The sequence below is a fragment of the Vanessa atalanta genome, chromosome 26 (genome assembly GCF_905147765.1).
Source record: "Vanessa atalanta chromosome 26, ilVanAtal1.2, whole genome shotgun sequence".
In the NCBI taxonomy this organism is placed as follows: domain Eukaryota; kingdom Metazoa; phylum Arthropoda; class Insecta; order Lepidoptera; family Nymphalidae; genus Vanessa; species Vanessa atalanta.
In genome coordinates, this window is record NC_061896.1 from 8364495 (window position 1) to 8391522 (window position 27028).

General features: G+C 34.9%; 1 protein-coding gene and 1 long non-coding RNA gene across 4 annotated transcripts in view; one reads left to right on the forward strand and one right to left on the reverse strand.

Moving 5' to 3' along the window:
- LOC125073962 overlaps nucleotides 1-26523 on the reverse strand; it is a 76969-nt gene extending 50446 nt beyond the window's left edge. For 2 of the 3 annotated variants that reach the window (XM_047685095.1, XM_047685093.1), the window contains exons 1-2: nucleotides 22426-22482; nucleotides 8174-8304 (exon numbers count right to left, since the gene is read on the reverse strand). In XM_047685095.1, the coding sequence (XP_047541051.1) occupies nucleotides 8174-8222 (49 nt within the window). In that variant the 5' untranslated portion in view covers nucleotides 8223-8304; nucleotides 22426-22482. Of the gene's footprint in view, nucleotides 1-8173; nucleotides 8305-19749; nucleotides 19754-22425; nucleotides 22483-26517 lie in introns of those variants that run through there. The other variant, XM_047685094.1, reaches the window with a different exon arrangement.
- Nucleotides 24362-25582, forward strand: LOC125073964. Its single transcript, XR_007120078.1, has 3 exons — nucleotides 24362-24430; nucleotides 25013-25038; nucleotides 25512-25582. It is a non-coding gene; the product is annotated as an uncharacterized LOC125073964 (long non-coding RNA).
- Nucleotides 26524-27028: the final 505 nt, after the last annotated feature.

A 27028-nucleotide genomic window follows, 5' to 3' on the forward strand; every position in this document is an offset into this window, starting at 1 on the left:
GAAGTTATCTTTAAAGGAATCGAGATGAAGTCGCTCCGCTAATATATTCATGGGTTGAGATTAAAAAATGAAGCCGCTCTCATCAATATTAAAGGGAGCGGTAATTATTCATTATAGACGTTGTTACTTACTTTCTCTTGGCTTTTGTAAATAATAACAAAGAATTATTACTCTAACAAAATATATTTTTTTTATATTAGGGTTCATATCTTAATATTTAGTGTACAAAAAGCGAGCTTAATGCTAGGATAATTCTTTACCAGTCAACATCGTGTAGAAAATGGGGTGTGCCCATAAAAAATGATTTTACAGAAAAATAGTTTACTCATACTCAAACATACACGTAACTACAAAAATGTATAATATCCATGATATCCTTAAATCACCACTCTCGTACTCGAAACACAAAGGATCTTGATCACGGTCTTGAGCACTTTGCGAATCTCTTGAATGAAAAAAATATTGAAAATCAACAATTCTTAGACCAATATCTTGATTTATTCCGAAGACGAGAAAATACTTCAAATAGTATTTAGTAGGATTGCGTACAAGATGGCCGCCGTGACCGCCCAGAGCGTGTTCTGCAGACACGTTGCAAATAATGCTGCGACGGAGCGTGTTTGATCATAGATGAAAAAATGGAAGCGACTTGTTAGGAATGGTTGGAAACTGTTGTGATGATCAGATCACTAATATTTATGGCGAAAATGCTGAATATGTAATGAGTTTCACAATCAGCGTACGGAGTTTACGATTTCACAGTGTTTTATAGACGTTAGATTTAAAGAGTTCAAAGTTACTTAAACCACGAACTGTAAATATATTCTATCTAAATTAAAGTATTTTAAAATTTAAAGCATTCGACCAAAATATAATATTTAAGACCTAAATAATTTATAAAGTATTTCAAATATTCTACAAATAAAGGATTTGGAGGCTGGTTATCGAAATCTCGTTATGGTTAGAATATCGAAATTTGTATATATAATTTTGCTCTTAACTCTCATGCATGAGAGTGATATATATGTGTGAGGGATGTGGGAGAGATGGATGTGAACGATCAGATGACGAACAATAGAGGAGAATGGAAAGATAATACATGCTGCGCTGACCCCAAGTAGTTTGAGACGTGGGCAGGGAAAAGAAAGAGACACATTATGAATTCTCTTACTTTTTTATAGTATAGGTAGGCGGACGAGCAAAGGTCACCTGATGGTAAGTGGTCACCACCGATAGACATTACTGAGTATAACTGTTTGGCGGTAGAATATTTGATGAGTGGGTGGTACCTACACAGACGTTCTTGCACAAAGCCCTACCATCGGGAAAAATCTCAGAACTTATATCATCAGATATAAAGTATAACATTTACATTTGAATTAATCTTATAAAATAACTTTTCAAAAGGGTCAAAGCCAAATCGAACAAAGTATATTGTGATTTGAAATATGCCAACAGAACTAAATAACACGAGTATTTCATGTACGGTAAATAATTACTAAATAGCGTAAACAAAAGGGGACGTAAGCTCGGTTTTTGCGGCAACTTTATCGGCGGCTTATACGGCAATTCGTTAGCGCAATCGATTCGATTACATTTTAAAGTGTGTGTTCCGAGCAACGTAATAAAATAATCTCCGTTTAACCTCCAGTTAACTTTACTGACCAATGTGTATCGGTTTTCAGTTCCATTAGTAAAAAAACATTATTATAATAAATACGAGCACCGCATATCACCGAAGTGTAATTAGATATTGCTGGAGTTAATTCTTATCTATCAGTATCCTTAAATATAAGATATAAGTGCAATCCTTACCAAATATTTTCGGATTAGGAATTAAAATTATCAACTATTTTCTAAATAAGAATACTAACAACATATAGTGAAACTGCACAGCTTGAAGGTGTGTCAATGGACTAATGCAGTTTGAGATGGCTTGAACTCGTTTATAAGATGTCTTTGGAGAATCTTCTCTTCCTTGAATACTCCCCGATTGCGATACTCAATATAAACAGACGCGAAAAGGCCTTTTAATATGTTAATTAGTTTTTTATGACCTTATTTCTCTTCAAAAAAAAGTTCATAATGATGAATTGTATTAAGAACGATTTTAAATGATAAAATCAATTTCAGACTCTGTGTCTTTATGAATGAACTAGTAAGTAGTGTATTGAGAGGCTGGAGGGCTTGTCGTATTTTCCACAACTTTATGGATCCAATAGCTGGTGACAGACCCGTATTAACGGGGAACTAGAGAATTTTAATCAAACCAGTTAAAACTAGTTCCTTAATTAAGCCAACTAGTTAACGATTAAAACGAAAACCAACGCATTGCATTCCCCATCTCACCCCTCAGGGAGCGAAATATTTCAGCGAACAAGCGTTTTATAAGATTAGAGATGAAAACAGCTTTTAGAGATATTCAACAATAGCGCTTCTGCCGCATTTATTCTATGGTCGGCGAGATAGGGGCCATGGAATTCTGTTGATTGTACGGATTAGACGATATTGTTGGAGACAAGCGAATTTGAAATCAAATCCCCGGGGATACAGTCCCAATTTATTTGTAGAGGGGATAGGAATATACGATTTCCGATAATAAAATAGGGAATGTGTCTTTGTAAGGCAGTTTTGGAGATTGCGGGATTCCCAGTTGTTTTTTAGATGCAAATTGTGCTCAACTGCCGGCTTCGTGGAATGTTTTAGCGGATATAAATAAGTATATACAAATTAAACCTAATAAAGTTGCATCTAACATCTTGATTATATTATTATACCGATGAAAGTATGGAGGGGAGGAAAAGATATAGGAAAAATGAACCATTTCGTTTTATGTGTCGTATTATCAAGTGAGTTCACTTGGTATTTTGTGAGTCGCGCGGAGTCTCGTAGAGTACCGATCGTTCTGGAACGTCGGGTTACTTCAAACGGAGTGATTGATTTTATATCTGAGATATTTATAATTGCTTCTTTGATGAAACAAATGAAAGGTTTTAAGTAACGTGTCTGAGTTCCGGCTCACATTGATTGTTTCATACATTACGCAATATTGCTTTTTTTTGTCATCTTAAGTGCTCATAAAGGAAAGAAAAATGAGAAGTGGAAACGGTTCAGATGTACTTAAATTAATATATATATAACTCAAGTGTACTTAAATTAATTGACCAAACTAATACATATATAAAGTGTTTATAGTCATACAAAAATATAATTTTGTAAACTACATATAAAATAAATATTACCGGAAATTTTAAGTATATAGTTGTTTTTTTTTATTAGTGAATGGTGTTTATTGTTGTTCTGTGTATTGACGACGATTGTCTGTACGGATGTTTTTCTTTTTCTCTATTTTCTGACATATCATAGTAACTTCGACGTAGAATAGAAGGACAATATAAAATATACCCAATTTCTTTGTGCAACACAGTTAGTGCTTTGTTTTTTTTATAAACAATTATTCGTTTGATTTATATTAGATTTTTGGAATTTTTTACAACGTGAACCTGAAACTTCTCAAATAAGGTGATTATTGGTACCTCCGGCAATTCTTAAAAATGTTACGATTACGTTATGTTACCGATAGTACTTGTATACAGTATGATTATAAAGATCAATGATTGATTTATAAGGATATTAATTTGCATAAATCAAAATCATAATTATAAGCGTTTCGTCGGTCATTCATGTGACTTAGTATCCGTAGGCGGACAGTCAAATGGGCCATCTGACAGGAAGTGGTAACTGGTAGTAACTGCTCACATACGATAACGCCTTGTGAAATTTTAACCATTCCTTCCATCTCTCCCTTCCAACCGGATCGCAACAATACTAAGTATTGCTGCTTTGCTGCTTGGCATGGCGGTAGATTTATGATGAGTGGGTGGCACGTACCCAGACGGCTTGCACAAAGCCCCACCACCAAAGCTATAAAAACACGAGACAAAGGAACACTAATACTATAAAATATTTTTTTATATCCAATCAGGGCCGGGTACCCACATATCTTTTAAAGAGGTTTGTAATGCACGTCAAATATGTTGGCTATAATTTTAATCGAATAATAGTCGCTGAAATATAAAGACAACAAAGTGATTCTCGAGAGTTCATTACGAGCATCATTATGTACTAGGTTTAATGTAAAACAACTTATGTATATGTTTTCCTAAACATAAATTACTCATATTAATCACAAAACAAGAACCGTTTAAATATTAACTCACGCTAAAGTAATCCTAATTCCTTCACCAATAAAACGAATATTGCGTGCGAGGATTTGCCTTTATACCCTTTCAGACAGAAATTATATCCATTGTTCTATTTGGGCTAATCTCGACTCCATTTATTCGAGCGATGTTACAATTCCCATATGTTTTGTTTTCCCCTAAAATTCTATTTGAATTAAATGCCCTAATCTGTTAATACATACAGTAGTTAGTTGAGCTCGATACCGGCTAATAAGAATAAATCTGCAACACAAGCAGAGCCCGCGACGTCGCCAGCGTACTGTGATCATCATTTATTCCAAAACCTTTTATACCTCTAAGGTATTTTCACCGAAATATTTAAAGTATCTAGAGTAGAAAGTCGGATATTTCAAGAAAATTCGTTAAAAAAATTTATATCGCTTTTAAAAATCTTTAATGATAAATAAACAATAAATACCGATTTTCTAAAAATAAAACATTCTTTATTACGAAAAAAATCAACTTCCTTTATATGAACAAATATTTTTAACAACGAGGAAACGCAAATAAGACAAGAAAGAAAAAGGGCATATTAAAATACCTTAATGATATACATACTTAAAGTAAATGTACCAGGCCAACAGAACGCTCGAGGCAGTGAATCCCGTATGGTAATTCTATACGAACGTTTTACAGCGCCTTGAACAAGTACTACTCACCCACTCGAGCTTTACAGCGCCCAGATAGATATGCGCTCCTTGTACATGCTATCTTAAATAGAAATTCTCTTTCCTTTTGAAAATTTCCATTATCTTTTCTTATAAATTGAATCCATTTTTTTTTAATACAGCTCACAGTACAGCTTTTGTTTTCTGGATAAACTTTGTCAGAGACGAAATTACGATATGTCAAAAAATTATACTGCGCTATTGTCTATACAAAAAAATGATATACCGATTTCAATATGAAAATACCTTGAGATACTTCAAGGGAATTTGACTACCAGCTTTTTACGAGTGAGATACGTAGTGAGTTTTATTCACAGAATAGCAATGCACATAATTATGTCTGATAAAAGAGTCTAAATTAATTAATGCTGTAATTACTGATTTTCTTGAACGGGCTGCATCGCTTTACCATTCAAAAGACTTTCATTTTTAATTTCAAAGATAACGCGGGAGTGCTTGGTTAAATGCAATTCTACGCGGTGAGTTTACGTTCTCAATTAACATATATGTGTATGTTTATAGTATGAAGTGTTGGCGATATTATTCCAAAATAAATGAATATTAATAAAAGTTTATTTTCGACGCAGAATATTTGTGCCCAGCTGCAAATAGATCTATAAATTTGCAAATATTAATATTTCAGTATATCTGCGATGTTTAAGAGTTATTACTTGCGCCACTGAGCACGTTTCCATTTTCCTCATGACAAGCAAAGCGATCGAAAAATAGGTCACATTATATAAGCGATCGCGACTAACTCCTCGAGAAAGATAAAATGTTTTGTGTTTACGCTCATCACATAGCACAAGCAATAAATCAAATTATATGTATAGGAGTCGGAAATATTTCTGTTTACTTAGCAAGGCGATAGAGAAATCATTACATACCTGAATTATGGAACTACCATTTATATTGGACAAATTTTTTTAAACGTCTACAATTGTTTTCTTTCCTTTTCACATGAGGGTATAGTTTATACTTTTGATAGAAATAAATAGTCTTAGATCGTTGATAATAATAATTCGTTCTATATAATAAAAGTTCTTCGGTTTCTATTCTTGAATCTCTTATCCGAAAAACGCTACCAAAATCGCTGTTCTTATGCAAGAGTAACACCTTTAAATGGATGTCAGTTGATTGAATCGGACGTCGCATTGACAGATTACTGCCGGGCGCCGGCTCCGCTACAGGAGGGTGGAAGAAGTTTCTAGAACAGATAACTTACGAGTAGAACAATGAATTAGAAATGACATCGACACTTGTCAACCGTTTTATGAGTTTTCCTGCCTACACTTCCTAGATCAACAAAGATATTCTGGAAGAAATCACTTAGCCACCTGTGAAATGTTGAAAACCTACCTCTGGTGATACGATATTTATATTCATTATATTAGACATAATAATATACTCAATGTGACTCTCTGACAATTTATTATTTTGTTCTGGGGTGGGTCTATAGTTTGTTTCTACAGAATAGTTACACCGATGAATTTTATTCCTAGGTATACTTTATAGATATATGTTTTGGAATTTGAATAACTATTAATAAATGTGAGGTCGTAAATCGAACTTTTCAATTTTCATTTACATTAAATAATAGACAATGTTTAATAACAACCACTAGTGCCTAAAGGTTTCTGGGTTTTTTATCACCCTTACCTGTAACCGCTTTTATACACCATTGCAAAATAATATAATAATAAAATAAGATATATATCAACAGATCGATGTCTACGTGTAATATACCACGTCACCACTACCACTGCCCTAAATATTCTGAGTAACAATCGTCACCAGTCAGGGCGGGTAAGTAAATGCAAGAAATAAATTATATCAATAGTTTAAAAGAATATTTTGTTGGTTTGGTTCAATTCATTTTTTTTTAATTCAATGAGAACGTTGTAATACAAAACTAGTATTCTTCGGGCGCACTTTAGTCCCAAATAAAAAAATAACAACAAAAAAGTTTACTTTGAAGGAGTAGATCAATGTCTGCTGCATCTGTAGTAATTGCTAAAATTCTAGCGAAACTTTAATATATAGGTATATTTATTTTAGTAATGAAGCCGATCAAATATTATGTTAAATTTGTCCATTGCACTGCAGCACGAGATCTAAGACAATAAATATGTCGCTTATGCCTGTAATTACTCTGACTCACCACTCACTCGGAAACACAGCAACACAAAATACTGCGGACTACAGAGTTGGTATTCCCCACGCCGACCCTAGTACTGCTAATAACGACTGTTTTACAACGCCACAAAATTTTTAAATTCTTCCTTTTGCGCTTAGAAATTAAAATGACTTGTAAAAAAATACGTTGATATAAAATAGCATATTATTCATCTTGTGTTGAATGAATAATATGTAATTGTATTTAACTAACACAGCTTTGCATTTTAAATCTTGGAAAAGACTAACTACTGAGTTTCTTGCCAGTTTTCTCGGAAGAATCTACAATCTGAACCGGTAGCTTTACTTAATACAGTTTTGTAAAATGACCACTCATAAGTGCTTATATACTCCTTGAACAAAGTACATTTTGAGTATGATTTTGATTACGAGAAGGATGAGCTTCCCAATGTTTTTATCTCCGCTGTAATCCCGAAATCGGAATTGCTGTTATCTCGTACCGAAGATTACTCTGGTTTACGGTCCACTCGCCTGTCACTTCAGACAGGCACAGCAACACCATTGCTCAGTAAGAATGTGTGCACGTCAATACAATCTCAATGCGAGAATTATGTGCAGAAATTATTCAGTTGCGGAAAACACATCTCACACACACAATATCTCGACAATAACTCGACTTAAAAAAAAAAGTTTTTGGTTTAAAATATTGTACAAGCCATTTATTTTTAAATGAAAAGACACTCAACGACAGCAGTCTTCGTGCAATACCGTTGAAATACGAATTGCGAGCTTAAATTTCTCATTTATTTGATTCTGCCACGGATTCTATGGACAATATCAATATATTACCGATTCAATCTAAAGTCTGTTCCAGTGGCAAGTGGTGAGGACAAATAAACATATTCTACTCGGTTTGTAATAGTTCTGCAGACTAAATCTTGTTAATATTTACACCTTCTGCCATTGGAATCAACAAAATAATCGTTAATATAATTAGTATCAAAATATTAATTAAAATGAATTTCAAGGTCAACGGCTTCAAATAAACAAAATTTAAACAGATTATTACGCATAGCTTAGTTTTAAAGATATTTTATCGTTGAATTATAAAATACTCAAACTTACCAATAAGAATGGTGCAATAGAGCGTGGTTAGAAGAGCGCGGCGCGTCATCGTGCGCGCGGGAGGGGGACGGGGAGAGTGCGAGCGAGACGGAGCGATGCACCGCGCGCGCTCATCTCCATGGACGCTGCATCTGTCAACGTGTTACATCGTCAATACGTTGTACTGTATCTGAGAGCCGAACATGCAATAAACTGTAACGACGTCACATTTATACTGCGGTATTCCATTTCGCGATCGACTTCTGAGTCTTAGATGAGTTTAGCGTTTGCTCCCCTGTAGAATATGTGTCCGTGTGTTATATAGTAAGAAATATATGAAAACTCAGTAGTCATTCAGCACAAACAGGCACCTATGCCATACAGAAAATATAAATAACAGTTTCAATTGTAAGTACTAATAGAACTTGAAAATATGCAGAGAAAAAATACATTTAAATAAAATATAAAAACGAATGAGAATGAAAATAAAAATGTTGACGTGTCCGAATAGTACCGTTCAGCTTCGAATGTTTCAGATCTCAGTCACTGTTATGTGTATAGTCAGATAGCAGAAAACAATCCAACACATGCAGGTTTCTTCACGATGTTGTCTTCAAATGAGAAAGAGAGATTTAATTCCTAAATAATTATAAACAAAAATTAGCCACTTAAGAAATTTGCCTTGCTTATCCATCGTGGTATCTGCTAAGGTTGACGTTTGCTCTAACGTGTCATCTCGTTCTATAAAACGATAATTTCATCATAAAGCCGAGCTGAACCTAAAATCTGAACATCGATTAAACAAAGAATCGATTTCATGAGTAAAGAAAATCGATTTATCAAATCTTAGGCATTGGATCGACCCCCAAAACAATACTAATCAATCTCAGGCTACAGCAACTTTTCAGCTTTATTTCAGATACATTTGTCGATAAAAACGCGTCAACCCTGACTGTACGACTTGTCCCGCAGAAAATTGCTCTTATCTTTTTTTCTATTAATAAATGTTACACAATAATAATACCAAGTTATGCTGGAGAGATAATAAACTTCTATCCAAAATCAACAAACAATAACAATAAGAAACCAAGAAAGGACATTCATGATTAAGTTAACAAAATTCCCGACTGGGGTATCTATTTTCGATGTTCCGAAATTGTATTTGAAAGGGACCAGTTCTAAAAATCGTCATATCTATATGTTTTCAGTAAAAACATAACAAAAAATCGTTAACACTGCCTCGTATAATCGTATTTCTTACAAAACAAAACTTGGAGATATTGCGGGACATGTCAAAAAGAAGAGACAAATTGCTAACAATAAAACTAGTACTTTTCATTTTAAGCCTTATCCTTTTACTGTAAATGTCATTTTTACTTAACAACGTTACATTTCACTGGAAATTCAATTTTCAAACCACTGCATTAGAGCTGCTTTTCATTTAAATCTTCCTCAAATTCGCCAAGCGGATAGACGTGATCAGGTAATACCAATGGATTTTAAGTTGTATTATATTAATATAGGGTGTATATTTGTTCGACAAGTGACGTTCTGAGTTAGGAAGTGTGGAAGGAAGCGTTTAGAGTGCTTCCTGAGAAAGTCGAGAACTTTCTATTGAATATGTGTAGAATATTAATAGTGAAACTTTATTTTATATTTTCTGTCCTTTCGGCGACTTGAGCCGCCAGATGGCGTGCAATGTCTACTGATCAATTACACATCATGTTTTACAAACAGACGAACTGACTGACTCACGTAATGACTCACAGCTTAGTTGGTGGTAGTGTTCAGTAGAAGCAATTAATGGTGGGAATACTATTAGATATTTATATGATCAAGTTAATTTTTCTAATGTAGGGGTAGGTGCTCAAATTGTGGACGAATAGGAGTTCGACAATGAAATCACAGAGGCGAGAGCGTAGCGTACATCAGAATCTCAGAAGAATCTGTGTCCAAAACTTCAGAGTATCGTATTTTTAGTAGTTCTCACCGATATTTTTGTTGCGGAGGACGTACAAACAATGTATCAGCAGTACATAGACTCAGACGTAAAAACTTATATATTTTGCTACTGTTAGTTTTTTTAAGTGAACCAAATACTAAAATGTATTTTTCATTCATATTTTTAGGTGTTTTGTTTTAAGATACTTCAATTTGTTTACGAGTGAGCGTGGCTATTAATTCATTAATGAGCAAATTACCCACTATTGGCCAAAGAATCCCTCTCCTCTCAAAGAGGTTTTTGAGCTAATTCCACCACTCTGCTCTTTGGCGGGATACAAAATGTATGACAGAATTTCAAGCGACATACATATGTATAAAGTTTATCACGAAATCAATTACAAACAAATAATTAAGCAAGAACATACAAACTCAGAGGTGCCTTTACCCCCTTTACGGGTTTGAAACCGCTATCTTTGGTTCAAATACACTACACATGTTCTACAATAAGCGACTTATATAGTTGAGGATAACATTTAAATCTACGTAATTTAAATAAAATATACATAACGGTAATAATACAAGTAAGTTAGAGTTCAAATTAGGTGACATCCGAGTTACGCAATGCAAAACTACGAATCAAGCTTAACAAAATAATATATAAATTGTTTTAAAATGATCGTAGCGTCCTTTGAAATTGTCCGCTCAAAACGTATTTTTAAGAACAAAATGAATCTTAATGCATTGCATTTCGGTTGAAATTACTTTGAAACAATTTTCATCTCTAAATTCCCTCATTTATTTAAAATGTAGCTTTCAATAAAGCGTTAAGGTTGTAATTCCCTTGCACAAAATAGTTCTTATATAGTTTGCCGATTTAAATATTACCGCTATGCAATATTAGCTCTTATGACTACGGTATATGAATACTTTTCCTTCGAACTCGACACCCCACAGCTATCATTACAATCATTCAACGTGTTACAATAAATCAGGGTTTGATTAAAGAGTGCTTCAACACGTGGGGGGAGAAATGATTACTCGGACACGCGGCTCTGTTTGTTCAAACAACTTTATAAAGCAGTTTTATAGAAGCCGCTATTTATCTAATTAAGTTGGTATTTAAGGGTGCTGCGCATCGATTAATGCAGCCACCCAGTTCTCGGTAAATGGTCTTCAACGTGAGCCTGTTAATCGAAGATTCTTTTCGTAACTTAAGAGAAATTCTGCTGGAGAATACTGTAATCCATCTTATTCTGTCTTTAAGACCTGAAGTAATAACGTCATGGTAAGTGAAAACCTCGTTTTTCAATACTTTTAAATTATTAGTTTAACTTAAGGACTAACCTGTAATTCCGGCCGATCTCTGCTCTAAAAGAGAAGGTCGGACTTTTTCGAATAAGCAAATGTGTCAATTTTATTCGATACGGGCAAGTTTCACACAGTGTTTTATCATCGCTGAGCGTAATAAATATAGTTAAAAAAATATAAAACACACGAACATTCTTCGAAATTGAACTTAGGTTGGTAGGTTAGGTTTAAAGTGGAAAGCTCATCTATTGATAATTACTCCTTTTTTTGCAAGGTGGGTGCAACTACTGAGGTCGTTGATTTATATTCCGGAGTCAAGGCAGTAAAAGTTATCGGGATTTTCCGTCAAGAAAATTTAAAAATAGCAGGACAACTAAGGCATTCGCTGTCTTATACCCTCGTGTCTCGAAAAACATGTAAAGCCATTGGGTTTCTTTTTTTGACTTTGTATTTTTATACACATACTAGCGATACGGGTGCAATACTGATACTAAATATACTACAGAATGTCATTATACGTATACCAAGTTCATAGATTTTTGTCATTAGACAATACAAACCGCTATTTCTCTGCATTTTAAATCTGATCTATCTTCGAAAATACTCATTTAAATGACGTGCTATAATTAGGGTAATTGATCTATATGAAATGGACAATTACTTGGACATCTGATTTATAAACAGAAGATATATTAAATCAATTCAATATGTAAGTGGTAGTGCCACACTGCATACCTTCGGGTTGCAGCCGAATGGGCCGGCACGCCCGGGGAAGTACCACTCTCTCACTTAAAATCGGCGTGAAGTGGTAGCTATGTTACCGCGTTTCGTCTGGTATGTGAGAGTCCCGGAGGCCCGATCCCCCCCCCCCCTTAAACATGATGGTTGTGCAGAATTTGGTTACATTACCCCAGGAGGGTACCATCAGCGACTGCGGTGGAGAATCCCTCTCTGGGCATCCATGCTCAGGACATACACCACCTGAGCAGGGATGCCCAGGCTGCCCTCCGAATTCTGGGGGGGGCAATTTTGCGCTCGCCACTGTTCGGGGCAAGCGGAGCAGGCATCATAAGGCAACCCCTACCACCCTCACTGTGGACTTCTGCAACATAAGGGGACTCAACTCGAACTTGAACGCCGTCCACTTTCACCTTGAGACGGCGAAGCCGGCCTTGCTCTTTCTTACCGAGACTCAGATATCTTCTCCTGCCGATACGACTTTTCTTTCCTACCCCGGGTATAAATTGGAACATTCCTTTGTACCACGAGCTGGGGTGTGCGTTTACGTCAGAGATGATATCTGCTCTCGACGCCTCGGCAGCCTTGAAGGACAGGACCTATCAATTATCTGGCTGCGTGTAGATTGTGACGACCATCCGCGAATCTACGCTTGCCTTTATAGGTCCCATAGCGGTAATGCCGAAACCGACCGACTGGTTGAGCACGTCCAAATGGCTACAGATTCCGTACTGCAGCAGATCCCATCCGCAGAGATCGTTATTCTTGGCGATTTTAATGCCCACCATGCCGAATGGCTTGGATCGCACACTACCGATCATGCGGGTAGATCTGTTCTCGACTTCGCTTTAGCATATGATTTGACACAACTAGTCCCCTCGCCAACGCGAATACCAGACGTGGAGGATCATACACCTTCCCTGTTGGACCTTCTGCTGACTTCCCATCCGGATGGCTACCAGGTTATCGTCGAACCCCCTCTGGGCTCGTCGGACCACTGTCTCGTCCGAAGTACAGTGCCGGTTGCGCGTTACTCACGACCTCGTTTCGTGGGCTGCCGCCGAGTGTGGCACTACAGGTCAGCAGATTGGGATGGGATGCGGTCCTTCTTTGCATCCTACCCATGGGGGCAGGTTTGTTTCTCGCCGGATGATCCGAGTGTTGTTGCTGACTCTGTTGCCGATGTGGTACTTCAGGGTATGGAACTATTCATTCCGTATTCTGCGGTCCCCATCGGTGGCAAGTCCCAGCCCTGGTTTGGTCGTTTCTGCAAAACGGCTTCACGCAGAAAATGGGAACGCTACCAAGACTGGGCTAACGCATCAGCGTCTCGTGATGTAAATACCAGCGCAATCAGAAAGGAATATAACTCTGCCTCTAGGTCCTTCAAAAACGTGATTGCTAAGGCGAAGACGGAGTACATTGGCAGAATTGGCGAGAGACTGGTGCGCCTCCCTTCAGGAACACGTGCGTTCTGGTCTCTCGCCAAGGCTGTCTTAGGGAATTTCTGTCAGCCTTCCTTACCATCTCTGCACAAGGACGGTGAGTCATTGGCCCATACAGCGAAGGAGAAGGCTGATCTTTTAGGCTCTCTCTTCGCAGCGAACTCGACTCTGGATGACCGAGGAAAGTCACCACCAACAATCCCGCGGTGTGATACCACGATGCCGGAGGTTAAATTCCGGCAAAGTGCAGTTCGTAAAGCACTTCTTTCCTTGGATATTCATAAGTCGAGTGGACCCGATGGCATCCCTCCAATCGTGCTACGGACTTGTGCTCCCGAGTTGGCGCCGGTCTTAACGCGTCTTTTCCGGCAATCCTATGCATTCGGCGTCGTCCCGAACTCCTGGAAGACTGCTTTGGTGCATCCGATCCCTAAAAAGGGCAACCGCTCAGACCCGTCCAATTATAGGCCTATAGCCATCACCTCCTTGTTCTCCAAGGTAATGGAGTCCATTATAAACTGCCAGCTCCTGCGGTACCTAGAGGAGTACCAGCTGATTAGCGACCGCCAGTACGGTTTCCGTCAGGGTCGCTCAGCCGGTGATCTTCTAGTTTACCTTACTCATAGATGGGCGGAAGCAGTTGAGAGCAAAGGGGAGGCATTAGCAGCCAGTCTGGACATAGCGAAGGCCTTCGATCGCGTGTGGCACAAAGCGCTTCTTTCGAAGCTTCCTTCCTATGGGCTTCCCGGAAAATTATGCAATTGGATTACCAGTTTTTTGGCAGATCGGAGCATCAAGGTCGTTGTCGACGGTGCATGCTCTGACTTAAAATTCGTCAATGCTGGTGTTCCACAAGGCTGCGTTCTATCACCCACTCTGTTTCTTCTGCATATCAATGACTTGTTGCAAATCAGTAACATTCATTGCTATGCAGACGACAGCACCGTAGACACCTCATACACCGGCCGTGCTAATATTTCTCGGGAAAACGTCGAAGAAAACCGGAACAAACTTGTATCTGAAATCGAGTCTTCGTTAAACAAAGTCTCGAACTGGGGTCGGCTAAACTTAGTTCACTTCAACCCCAAAAAGACGCAAGTTTGCGCGTTAACCGCTAAAAAAACACCATTTGTCGTATCTCCACGATTCGAGAACATTCCGTTAGCCGCTACAGCTAGTATCGGAATACTTGGCGTTGATGTTTCGAGTCTCGTTCAGTTCCGCGGTCAATTGGAAGGCAAAGCCAAATTGGCATCAAAAAAGCTTGGTGTGCTCAGCAAGGCAAGACAGTATTTCACGTCGGCCCATCGTCTAAGACTATACAAGGCGCAAATTCGGCCTCACATGGAATACTGCTCTCACCTCTGGGCGGGTGCTCCCCAGTACCAGCTCCTTCCATTTGACCGTATCCAACGTAGAGCGGCTCGAATTATCGACGATCAAGCCCTTTCCGATCTGCTTGATCCTTTGGCTTTGCGTAGAGATGTTGGATCGCTCTGCATCTTCTACAGAATTTATCACGGGGAATGTTCCGAGGAATTGTTCGAATTAATCCCGGCTGCTGAATTTCACCTTCGGACATCTCGTCAAAATTCCAAATATCACCCGCACCACCTAGATGTCCGAAAATCCACAACAGCGCGATTTTTAAGACATTTTCTGCCTCGCACAACCACTCTGTGGAACCAGCTTTCGCCGGCGGTTTTTCCGAACCGATACGACTTGGGAACCTTCAAGAAAAGAGCGTACTCTTTCCTGAAAGGCCGGCAACGCACCTGCAAGCCCCCCGGTGTTGCAGATGTCCATGGGCGGTGGTAGTCACTTTCCATCAGGTGAGCCTCCTGCTCGTTTGCCACCTTATGACATAAAAAAAAAAAAAAAAATAATTCATAAATTAAGATCTCAGAAGATATTTAATTTAACCTTACTTGAGTAGTAACAAATTTATTAGTAAATAGATCGGAAATCAAATTCTCGGACGTAGGTATATTTTATTATATTAAATAACAAATATAGTTATCGACATGCTTATCAAAATTACATTAGCGTAAGATTTGTCATCATAGAAACTTGTTTTTGTTTTTTTTCCTGTAGAAGTACTAAACAGCATAAATTAAATAATATCAAATAAACAGTTCAATAACAAAATTTGATAACTGCGAAGATACGGTATAAATTAACATTCTTTACTATTCTCAATCTGGAATTTATGTTATGATATTTAATCAGGTCGGATATTTACCCGGATAAAGCTTTTCTGCGGATACAATACTGATACGAATAGATCTTTAATATATTATGTGTGTACCAACCTTTACGTGCAAGAAATGCCAAATAAGGTGATGGAAAAACCAATAATAGAGTATTGATACTGACATCAGTTAACCGAGCGCGTGTTATGAGGTTACTTTGTTGAAAATATAGCCACGCGGGATCAAACTTGGCAGATATTTGAACTATGACGTTCAGAACATTTTTACCAATCACTGAAAAAAAAGGTATCTGCATAAAAATATAATATGGTATTAATGAATAGTTGACAGATCTCATGTGAACATAATGTAATGCTGGTTTAACAAAACTGTAAGCATATCTACTGTATAGAAAAAAACTCAATAAAGTAAATAAATTGACGATCAGAAGCGTTGAGGGCACTTTATCGTGAATTACTTTTAAAAGTCTTTCGTAATATTTTAATTTGTAAAGAGAATTAAATGGCAAAATGCTGTTCAGTATCACGAAAGATTCTTCACGATTAAAAATTTCCCACTCTCAATTTTACGATGGAATTCATTCGAACAATTATATTATTCATTAAATGTGTTGCATTCAACAATAGTTAAATGAGAATGCAAGGAATATAAAATTCACCATCGCGCCGGAGCGTTCATTATTCACTAACTATTTATAATTTAAACTTCATTCCGATATAAAATATTTTATCGTTACACATATGTCCGAATATAATGGCTAATGATTGAATGTGACCACAATTTCGTAGCCAGTAAATAAATAATTTCGAGCAATTTAATCACAACAATTATTTTAAATAAAAGTACATAGATTTATTAGTTTAAATTATATCGCACATCAACCGATGAAACGATATTCGGTCCAAATATTATATAAGCTTCATAATATTCTGCAGAATATTCAGTTGAATTGACAATGAGTATCGAGTCAAAATGTAATCGTATTATATTCTAAAATTGAGCAATGAGATTTATTTACTTCGCTTTAGTAAAGTCTACCTATTTCATAAAAAAATGCTCATCAGTTTCTATAATATAAGCATTTATTATATATAAAATTTAACTTTTTCATGTACTTAAATCATAGGTAGTTGGAATCATTTCAGAATAAAGAAAATTAACCAAAATGTAAGGATATACTTGTATCATTTAGTACCTAGTAAGTTAAGCCTCCAGTACACGCTGCAGGGCCAACGTGCTCGGTCAACTTTGGACTAATATTCTAGTCACGATACTCGTAACAGCACTGCTTACATGTTGGCGTAAAGTTCATTAAAAATAATAATAAAAAGTATTTTAATTCATGAAATAGGGATTCAAGTATTTTTTCCAACATTTACATTTTCTTTAAAAGGCATGATAATAGTATAAGATGAAAAAGTAATAGAAAACGCTGATCAGGACAATCTAACCGCAAGAGGCAGATAAAATTAACTGGACGTAGGTTACGAGATCTCGAGGGAGAGTGAATAATGAACCGCCGGTCCCCGAGGCGTTTCCGTGGAAGCTGCAATTTCAACTTATGTTCTAGATTTTTTATCTCTGACATAAAAAATCCCGACACGCAAAACTCTGAAGCTATATTTAAAAAAAAAGAAAGTTACATTTTAAATTTTGATTAAAAGTGTAGTTTAAAAAAACTTTTTCATGGGTTAAAATTATTTACAATTCAATAATCGAACATGGAACGAAGCTTTAATGCCAAATTTCAGAGGCGAATAGTCGGTTACTTATTCTGTACAAACTTATCAGTTGTTGGCAATTTGGAAGTCATCAGACATCTTCGATCTTGTAATGTTTGAAATTGGAACTTCGGAACGTTGGTGAGGATTGCCTGGACATATTTGGATCGTTATTATCAAGCTCGCTTTCCTAAATGCCATTATGTACAGATGTAGTACTTTTTTACGTCATTAAGCACATTACTATTACAAAAATGATCCGTTAAGATTTATATTTTATATAGACTACGCCTTTCATAGCTCAAAATTAAAATAGCTCAGATACAGCATATTCGAATCTAGCAACGATGATTACTTTCAACCACTAAACATTTAAGGTTTAATAACAATATGACATGATTAGTTCTTTCTATGTAAAAATATATATATCATATAAACTTACCTGACACCATACAAGTACTGGCAAACTGACATTCAAATTTCATCCACCTAATGATGTTAGTACGATTTCTATTTAGTTGAGTTTATATGACGATTTCTGATAAACCTTTTGACGACGAGACTCTAATGTGCTTTGTTAGATGTGTTGGCCGCAGATGGTTCATGTAAGAGAATTTTTGGTCTAGCAGCTATCTTCTAAGGACGCAGATACTAAGAATCCCGTTCCGAATGCCGTTGAAACCAATAACAGTTTTTGATTTTGTTTTGTAAAATATGCCTAAAATATGAGAGAAAGAATGTAAAAAAAAAAAACATTTTTAACTCTCACAGTATTTCTATATATCCCAGCATTTCAATTAGAAGAACATTCTAATAAATAGACCTCAATACCGTTGAACAAAGTTGAACAAAGAACTTATGCGATTTTTCACAAATTACAATATAAAAAATCGACATCAATTGGAATGTTGAATAAACTGATATGGATTTTATTTAAATTTCAGAAATAATTATTTTTGCAAATAATGATTTTCTTCTAAAAATGATCTCTCATCCACATTACAGAAACGGTACGTTGCCGTTTTTTAGTTCTCAAAGGGAAAATTGGAAACTTACGTGTCGTAATGATAGTTTCTTTAATTAACTTAACGACTTGTGAATGATATTGTTGGTGATTATTGACTTTGAATAATGGAAAACACAGAATTTGATTACTATTTTGGTGATTTCTATTTTTATTATTACATGGAAATTTTATAGATATTTTATATATACATATATGTGTGTACTCTCGTTACTTGCACCCTGCTGAATGTCATTCTCCGATTCCCAAGTCCGAGTTGCTTATTTCCGAGCCGGTGGTAGGTTTTTGACAAGCAATAAGCAATTGTAACACTTCTCAATTAATAAAGACTGACTTAGACTCCAGTTATTTTCAAAGACCTGAGATCTATTTTTCCTTCTGATTTTTCAATTTCAATATCATGATTATTGCTTGGTCTTCGTCAACAATATTAAAAGGAAGAATATTTCGAGGGACATGAAAGTTATCAAGACAATATCATCATAGAATATTCGCAATTTCGTCTCCGCAGATTGTCAGCTGTTTCGGGCGACAAACGGCTTGGGAAAAATTTACGCAATAACAAGTTGCGGAGAGGAATCGGTGCTGGGAATTTTATTATTCCTTTAATTTTGTGTTACAACGTTGTAGGCGAGGCCTTAACGTCCCAAATGTCAGATTGAAAATATCCATTTAATCTCGATGGAATTGAATATTTGTTTAGTGACATAAAGTGAAAATGAATTCAGACAACGACCAAAATGACAATAATAAATAAAGGATTATTATCAAAATACTAAATCCAAAACTGTTGCAAAAATAAAAGTGTTTGTTATTATTTCTAATTATATTGATTTATAATTGCTTTTTTGAAATTTTGTATGCCTTTGGGTAGTTCGATTCGAATTGCGAATGATATCGATAAGTAATTTTTTTGTTTGTTATTATTCGTTATTATAAAAATGATTTAATTTCATTGTAAACTGACGACGACGTTTTACATTTGTTTTTGGTTATACAGCCATATCGCGGCTCTCTAGGCGACCAGTAAGTTTATTCCGCTCTATAAGATTATTATTATTTGTTAAATCATAACAATTTAGTAAATTACAATCAAGAATGCTCTTTAATTTTCTGCACATCTCCGGCCGGAGCTCTTCAAAATAAGACCATAACCGATCTTGCAGAGATTGCAACTATCGTCCCATAATCGCTGGGACAAAAATCGGCTTACGCTATTAGTATATATCTAACATATGTTTATTTTTAAAATTTCTTGTTAAATTATGACAAGCTATGTTTCTTTACGCTTTTTCATTTTAGAAGCTACTTTGATAAGACGAATTGAAGATATTGTAATAATCTAACAATATTTTAATGAGCTAAGGTTGTAAACTCTCTGGAAATCGGAATAAACTAGGCGTATTCTATCGACCCTGAATCCGAAGTAATGAAATACGCACTACCAATTTAATCATTATGACACATAATTATTCGATACTTTTATTGACTATATCTGTTGCATATTAATCTCAATGCAATGTAAAGAAAACAAGTATTATACCAGCCGTACATTTTGGACTAATTATTTCCACGTCCATTGTAGCCTGATGTTTACAATTTTCAGAATCACAGAAATTCTTCCATGAATTCCAGTTTAAGTCTCCTTCTCAAATGTTACATTCCAATAAATATTAAGCAATCTGAAATTCCATAATAATTGTTATGCGTAGTCTTAGCTCAGTATATTCGATTGTTCGTTTTGATTTTAATCTGAAATGTATCTTTATCGTTCTCCGAATTGAGCCGAGACCGTTCGATAATATATTTAATAATCTCTCCAAGGAAATCACCAAAGCGTTATATATATACCCTTGACAAAATTGTCTTGAAAACCTTCTCCGTAATCCGATAAAAATAATCCGACGACATCGATTACTGAACTATCCCTGTAAGAACTCATAATACAATTCAGTCACGGACTCGTCTTCAAGGACTGTCTAATTTATTACTGAAGTGGAACTCAGGGCCCGAGCGTTATATTCAGTTTGATTTTACTTTGCTAATTTTAGGACGATAATACATACGGAATGTTATTAAAATATGTGTGAGGATACTGAGGATTATGGCAGGGCATTACAATATTATCAAAAGTATTTTGTTATTTGACTTGAGCTATGCTATATAGACATATAAGTACGAAAGAGGATTGACCGAGAAGAAAAGGTAATAATATCAGTTATTAGTACATAGTCCTGAAAGCCGTGAAAATCAATCAATACTAACTCCTTGTGTAATCTTCTACTGCCGCTTCAAGGAAAATGGGTATAACCCATATTGAGTTGTTACCGGTTTTTTTCTGTAGAATTTTACATTCCGAACCGGTGGTAGCTTCACTTAATACAGTTTTGTAAAATGACGGTGAAAAGTGCTTGTAAAAGTCTACTTGAATATTTTGATTTTGATTGAAAAAATAAACAATAATCGATCTTAAAACAACTGCTGCTTTGACGGTTTTCATTCTCATTTGGTGACGATATTGAATTTTTATCACACCACCATAATATTAGCACTAAGAAAATACTTTAAAGTTCAATCACTGTGGTCCGAGGGAATGAAGCAGATTTACCAAATTGGGGCTATATTAGAGAGGAATACGTTGATGCAATTGCTCTTCAAGCGAGGCAGAATTTAAAAATGCGTTTCCAACTTAACATTCTTAGAAAATCGACAATTGCCTTTTTTATGTGTATTTGTATTTGTGTACGTATTTACCACATATTATAAAAAATATTTTCTGTCTGTTCGGACTCTAAGCTAAAAATATATTTTTACATAATAATAATATTATGTTTATATTTTGAACGTCTTGAATAATCGGTGTTTCTGTTCAGTCGTTGCATTACCGGCTCGGGCAGATCACAATGTGTTAGTTCCGGTGTGAAGGACGAGTGGACTGGGGAAATTACTGAGACAAGATAATTAACATACCAGCCCTTAATTTTATTCAGTTCAGTATGAAACATTTGATTATGGACTCAATGTAATATAAGCTTTGGCGGGGCCCGTTTCAGTCTTTAAATGAACTATTATAATTATTTGAATTATCCGTGTAGTATGCGACGGTACACGTAATGATTGCGTATGTAATGTAATTAAATAGCTATACAGGGTAAACCATAGATGTTATGTATACGATTGATGTAAAAATAAGAAAAATCTTTTTAATTAAAACACAAGTAAATATATAAGTTAATGTAAACAAAATTAAACGATAGCAAAAAACAAAAGCTATATATATAGGATGAAAATTATACAATAACATATACGATTTAAGATCAAATAAATACAGTAAGTAAACACTCAAAGTACCTACTGACAATTATTTTAGCTGTATTTAACTTGAAAAAATAAATATTTATGATCAATTAATTTTTAAGCACATTAATAGCTATGTACTTTAACTTTTTTAAATTGGAACGAATGTTACATTTATCAGTAATAAGAAATTGTGTTTATAAAACTAAAAACACCGTTTCAAATGATACTTTTAGTTTGTTTTGTTTACGTCATAAAACTTATATAAAATACTTACATGGAAAAAATGGTATTTAAAATATACAGCAAATACTATTGTTTGATATAAAAACCAACAACACAATTTATACTAAAAGATACTTCGTATGTTAGGAAATTTATTTTGACGGTATATTAACAAAGTTTCTAGAGAAACTTTATCAGTGCGATGAGTGTTAATAAAGAATGACAACACGCATATCGAGAAAAATAATGAATATGAGCATTAAAATAAATAATACAATTAATAAAATAAAACACATTTATTTTTAACAGCAAACGAGTAGCTAAAAAATCATAGTTACTATTCACAACAACATCTTACCGCGATACGAAGAATATGAGCACACACTACACACGTCTGCGCGCTAAGGCCGTCGCGCCACCACTGATACGGTCCCCGCCCCGACGCTCGCCCTCGGGGAGGAGGTCCGGGAGACGATGCGGGACGATCAGGAGACGATATTCGGTATCTAGTATATTCATTACATTAATCATCTCTGAAGAAGTTGTCTGCACAAAATATACGTCAAAAGTAATATATATAACCGGTTAACCCAAATACACACCTAAAATTGCACTCCCAATGCAAAAACATAATACTCGTCCGTATAAAGATTTTTTTTAAGATTGACAAACAGAACATGCTGCTAACGAACTATATAAAATATAGCTATGTAAAACGATACTTAAACATTTTTTTACTATATCTGTTAATAAGTATATTAAAAATCTAAATGTGATTAAAGTGGGCTCTTATCAGCGCTTTTGAAGCGTCATGTTGGCTTAAATTGTAAATCTACCCCCATTTCGTAATGTAGAAAAGAAAAATCAGTGGTTATTTTATTAGAACTGTATTCAGTTATTTACTTCATTGCAATATATAATAATAATATTTCACACAGACCATCACTCCTTCCAAAGGGTTTAGAAGACTGCATTTGAAAATCGAACGCGTATATTATTTTTTTTAATAGATTATTTATAAGTTACAAAATATTAAAAGGAAAGTCACGCTAACCAGCGTGTTGCCACCACAGAAATAGTCTCTACATAGTATAAAACAACAACCCGCTGTCTGTCTGTCCCTTTATAAGCTTACTTCTTTATATCTTTTTTAATAGAAAGAATGATTCAAGAGGAAGGTTATATGTTAAATAAATACATTCACAATGTAGTAGAAAAACACTGATAATATTAAGGGTTTCGAATGTGATATCGGAAATAAATACAGTTTTTGCGCTTCCATTACAAACGCTGGCTGAACCCTACGAAAGCTAGGCTACTATATAGGCTAGGCTAAGGCCTCCTGTCCCTTTGAGGAGTTACCTTAGCTTGAACCTGCAATCATCGGTTAAGATGCACGCGTTCTAACCAACGGGCCAAGGAATTATTTAAGAATCAAATATGCTTTTTTACCTTTTTTAGCCTCTCATAAAAATAGAAAAGTATATCTTGCTACTCAAATTACTTAACATTACTATATATGTTAACATTATTATATATGTTTACATTATTATATATGTTAACATTATTATGTAAGATTCGATACTTACAGTTATGTAAATGTTATTTATTCTTTGAGACATTATATCGATCGGTCTCCTCGTTGTGTTTAGCTACACTATAAAATAATGAATATCGCGCCGTCTGAAATTATTTGATATTCTTAAATTTATTTTAATACAGTCGACTCTTGTTGTCTGGGACATAACACACTTATGAAAATCTATTTGTTATAGTTTTAATGAGTATATTTTTTTGTTAGAATACATTTCGTGAAACATCTACTTACACGATTCGATGCGCTCTCGATGCGTCTTGAATGGAACTAGCGCAAGGTACTTTATTTTAATGCAAATAGAAAAATAAAGCAATGACTTCAATTATTATCATAAAAATATTATACAACTAGCTCAGCTAACGACATCTGCTGTTTCAATAATCAATATTTTTTTATTTAAATAATAACCATCGCTTTAATTATGTGTCGATATAAAACCATTAATTTTTTTCTTTTCTTTTGAATATATATAAAAAAATTAAAACGAAAGGCCTGTATTTTATTTGTAGGTTTGTTAATGTATACCTATATTATGTTTGTTAATAACTTATATAATTTTCTCGAGGTTCAATACACAAAACATCTCATGAGTACTTTTATTTCAATAAGAATACTTGATCTACATAGAAAATGGATAGTCTGAGTATATAAAGAAATAGTCGCAAATGTAAGTCAGTAGTCGTCGAGTAGTCGTGACGTGACCATGTCGTCCCGTGTGCTGTCATGGCTCCCACACTTCGCTCTCTTGCTGCCTGTCCTGTTGATGGTAAATATAAAAATCGTTTATCCTTCCATCTCAATATTTATTACTATCGTATGAGTCGCTTTGAGGAACATATTACACGACACAAGCGATACGTGTTGTTTGGTGACGATACGCTTATAATATATTATTTAATAAAACTATGCTATTCATTTCATATTACTCCTGTTATGGATTATTAGTCCGATAGTTTGTAACGTACAGAGCTTTTCAAAACAAAGGAAATACAATTAATCTTATCAAACGATGATGATGGTGACGACTTTTGTCTGATTTCTGCCACAGCTGTTTCGAGGGAGACTATCTCACGGCTCAGTATATAACTTGGCACATAAGCGTGAGAGCAAAGACAACGGCACTCTTTCCAATGAAATTGACTATCAGACACGCCCCGAATGAGAGAAGCACGACCAACTTCCAAACTCCAACAAAACTCATTCTTCTTTTTCAAAAATGATGGCGTTTGTTACGAATGTTGCGATTGTTACCATACGAATGTTAGAGTTAACCATGGTTAATGTATCAACTATATTATAATATGTGATATGATAGAACGATACTAATTAACGATTTCTGTAATTTCAGTTATGTTCCTGCGTAAACGGTCAAACGTAAGTATTATTGGAATATTATTTAATTAATATATATTTTAATATTTAGTATGAGGATTATTTTAATAAAAGACAATTTTAATCGAGAGAATTTTAAATAGACCAGCATATAGCTGCCGTACAAAGTCTTTCTTTTCATAAATATACAGTTTTTTTTAATGAATATGAAGCAGAGATGTCCAATAGATATATGAAAACATTGGGAAAATACGAAGGATACATGGAAGCATTAAATTTGGTTTATATTCCCAATAGCTCACCTTTGTGGGTTATAATACCCAAAGATAATTTTAGCTCGAAGTCTCAAAAAGATTCGATCGCGCTACATTATAGGCATTTATTTAAATTATTTATTTCAATGTACCTATCCACTGTTGTAATTTTTTCCAGAGCGGCGCCGTAATATTGACGAGTTAATATTTAATGCCTATTATTAAAACGACGAAAGCCTAACACAGATTATTTATCTCCAGTGACGGCACATCGATCGTGGCAGCTCTCATCATCAACAAGATCGAGAGGTGTATCGACAAATTGAACGCCATTGTCGACGTCATCGGATTAGTGGGATGAGGCGGTGTCGGTACGTCACTGTCAAACTGATTTTCCTACTTATATATTAACGCCAAAACCAGACAATATGTTCAAATGTCACTCAAGTTTACCTTTGTAGAAGCTAATCAAAATACTAACACATGAACTAAAGTTCTATATAAGATTTGTGTTCGTTACAGCGCGTGTCGACGAGGCGATGCTGTGGGCTGAGAAGATGATCTTATTTATATAAAATAATTTGTAAATGATTAAATTTTTATTTTTTTTAAATTACCGAATTTAAAATCAATAAAGGTTTAGTATTAATTAAAAATAAGTATTTCAAATTGTTAATTTATTATTATTTATTGTCACTGCCGTAATATTAAACTGGACAAAATTAAAACAAGTTTGTTTTACTTACCTACTCACACCCGTAAACACACACTCACACCCGTTTTCTAAAAGACCATAACGATAAATTATTTACGCATAAGCCCTCACAAAAATAAATACTTTTAGTGGATTTAAAGGCTTAATTTTATTTTTTACCTTATTAATAGTATTTGATGTGTTTGGTTTTGGCGACGTCCTTGTAACAACAAAATTATAGAGCATTAATTATACATACACTCCAGCGACAGAAGAAACAAATGAACAACTTGGGCATTGAATTAACGTGACGTCATCGAGAACTTGAATATCAATGGTATTTATTACGGTTTCGTTGAAAAATTGCGTTTTTATACCTGACATGTTGTTATTGAATTGTTTATATTATATTTTAAATAAAAATTAAGGTCGACTGGAATATCGAATATCTTCAAGAAACTTTAATTGATAATAGACTTACGTGATTATTATTAGCCATTCTGTTATCGCTCTGACAATTTCGTTAACTATTAATAATTATTATTTTGCTTTGGTTTAAACTGCAAATCAAACAAGAGTACACGTTCGTATAGGCTAGGCTTATGTATTATTACATTATATAATAATAATATATATGTACTATATATAGGCTTTGTATTAACCCATGAAAGCCCTAAATGTAAATAATTCTTACTTTAATGCATCGCTTTTTGGAACGAAGTCTGAATTGGCCAAAATCATCAAGCAAGGAAAAAGCGTTAAGCTTGTTCCTACCTTTCTTTTCTCTTTCCTTTCTCTTTCTATTATATACGATTTTATATAATATTATTTTAGCGTTTAATCTCCTATGTCTACCCAAATTTGAAAATCGTTAAAATTTATAACAAATTGATTGTTGCTTTACGTGCAGTGTTGTATTATAAATAGAGATATATTAATTAAGAACTGTTTGTAGCGAAAATACAGCAGAGCTATTAGAAAATAACATGGGATATGTACATCCAATGTTTGTTTATTTAGATCCTTCTTCGACTGGAATTGGCTACAGAAAGTTAACACAAAATTTTATTGCCTCCGCTAGTGA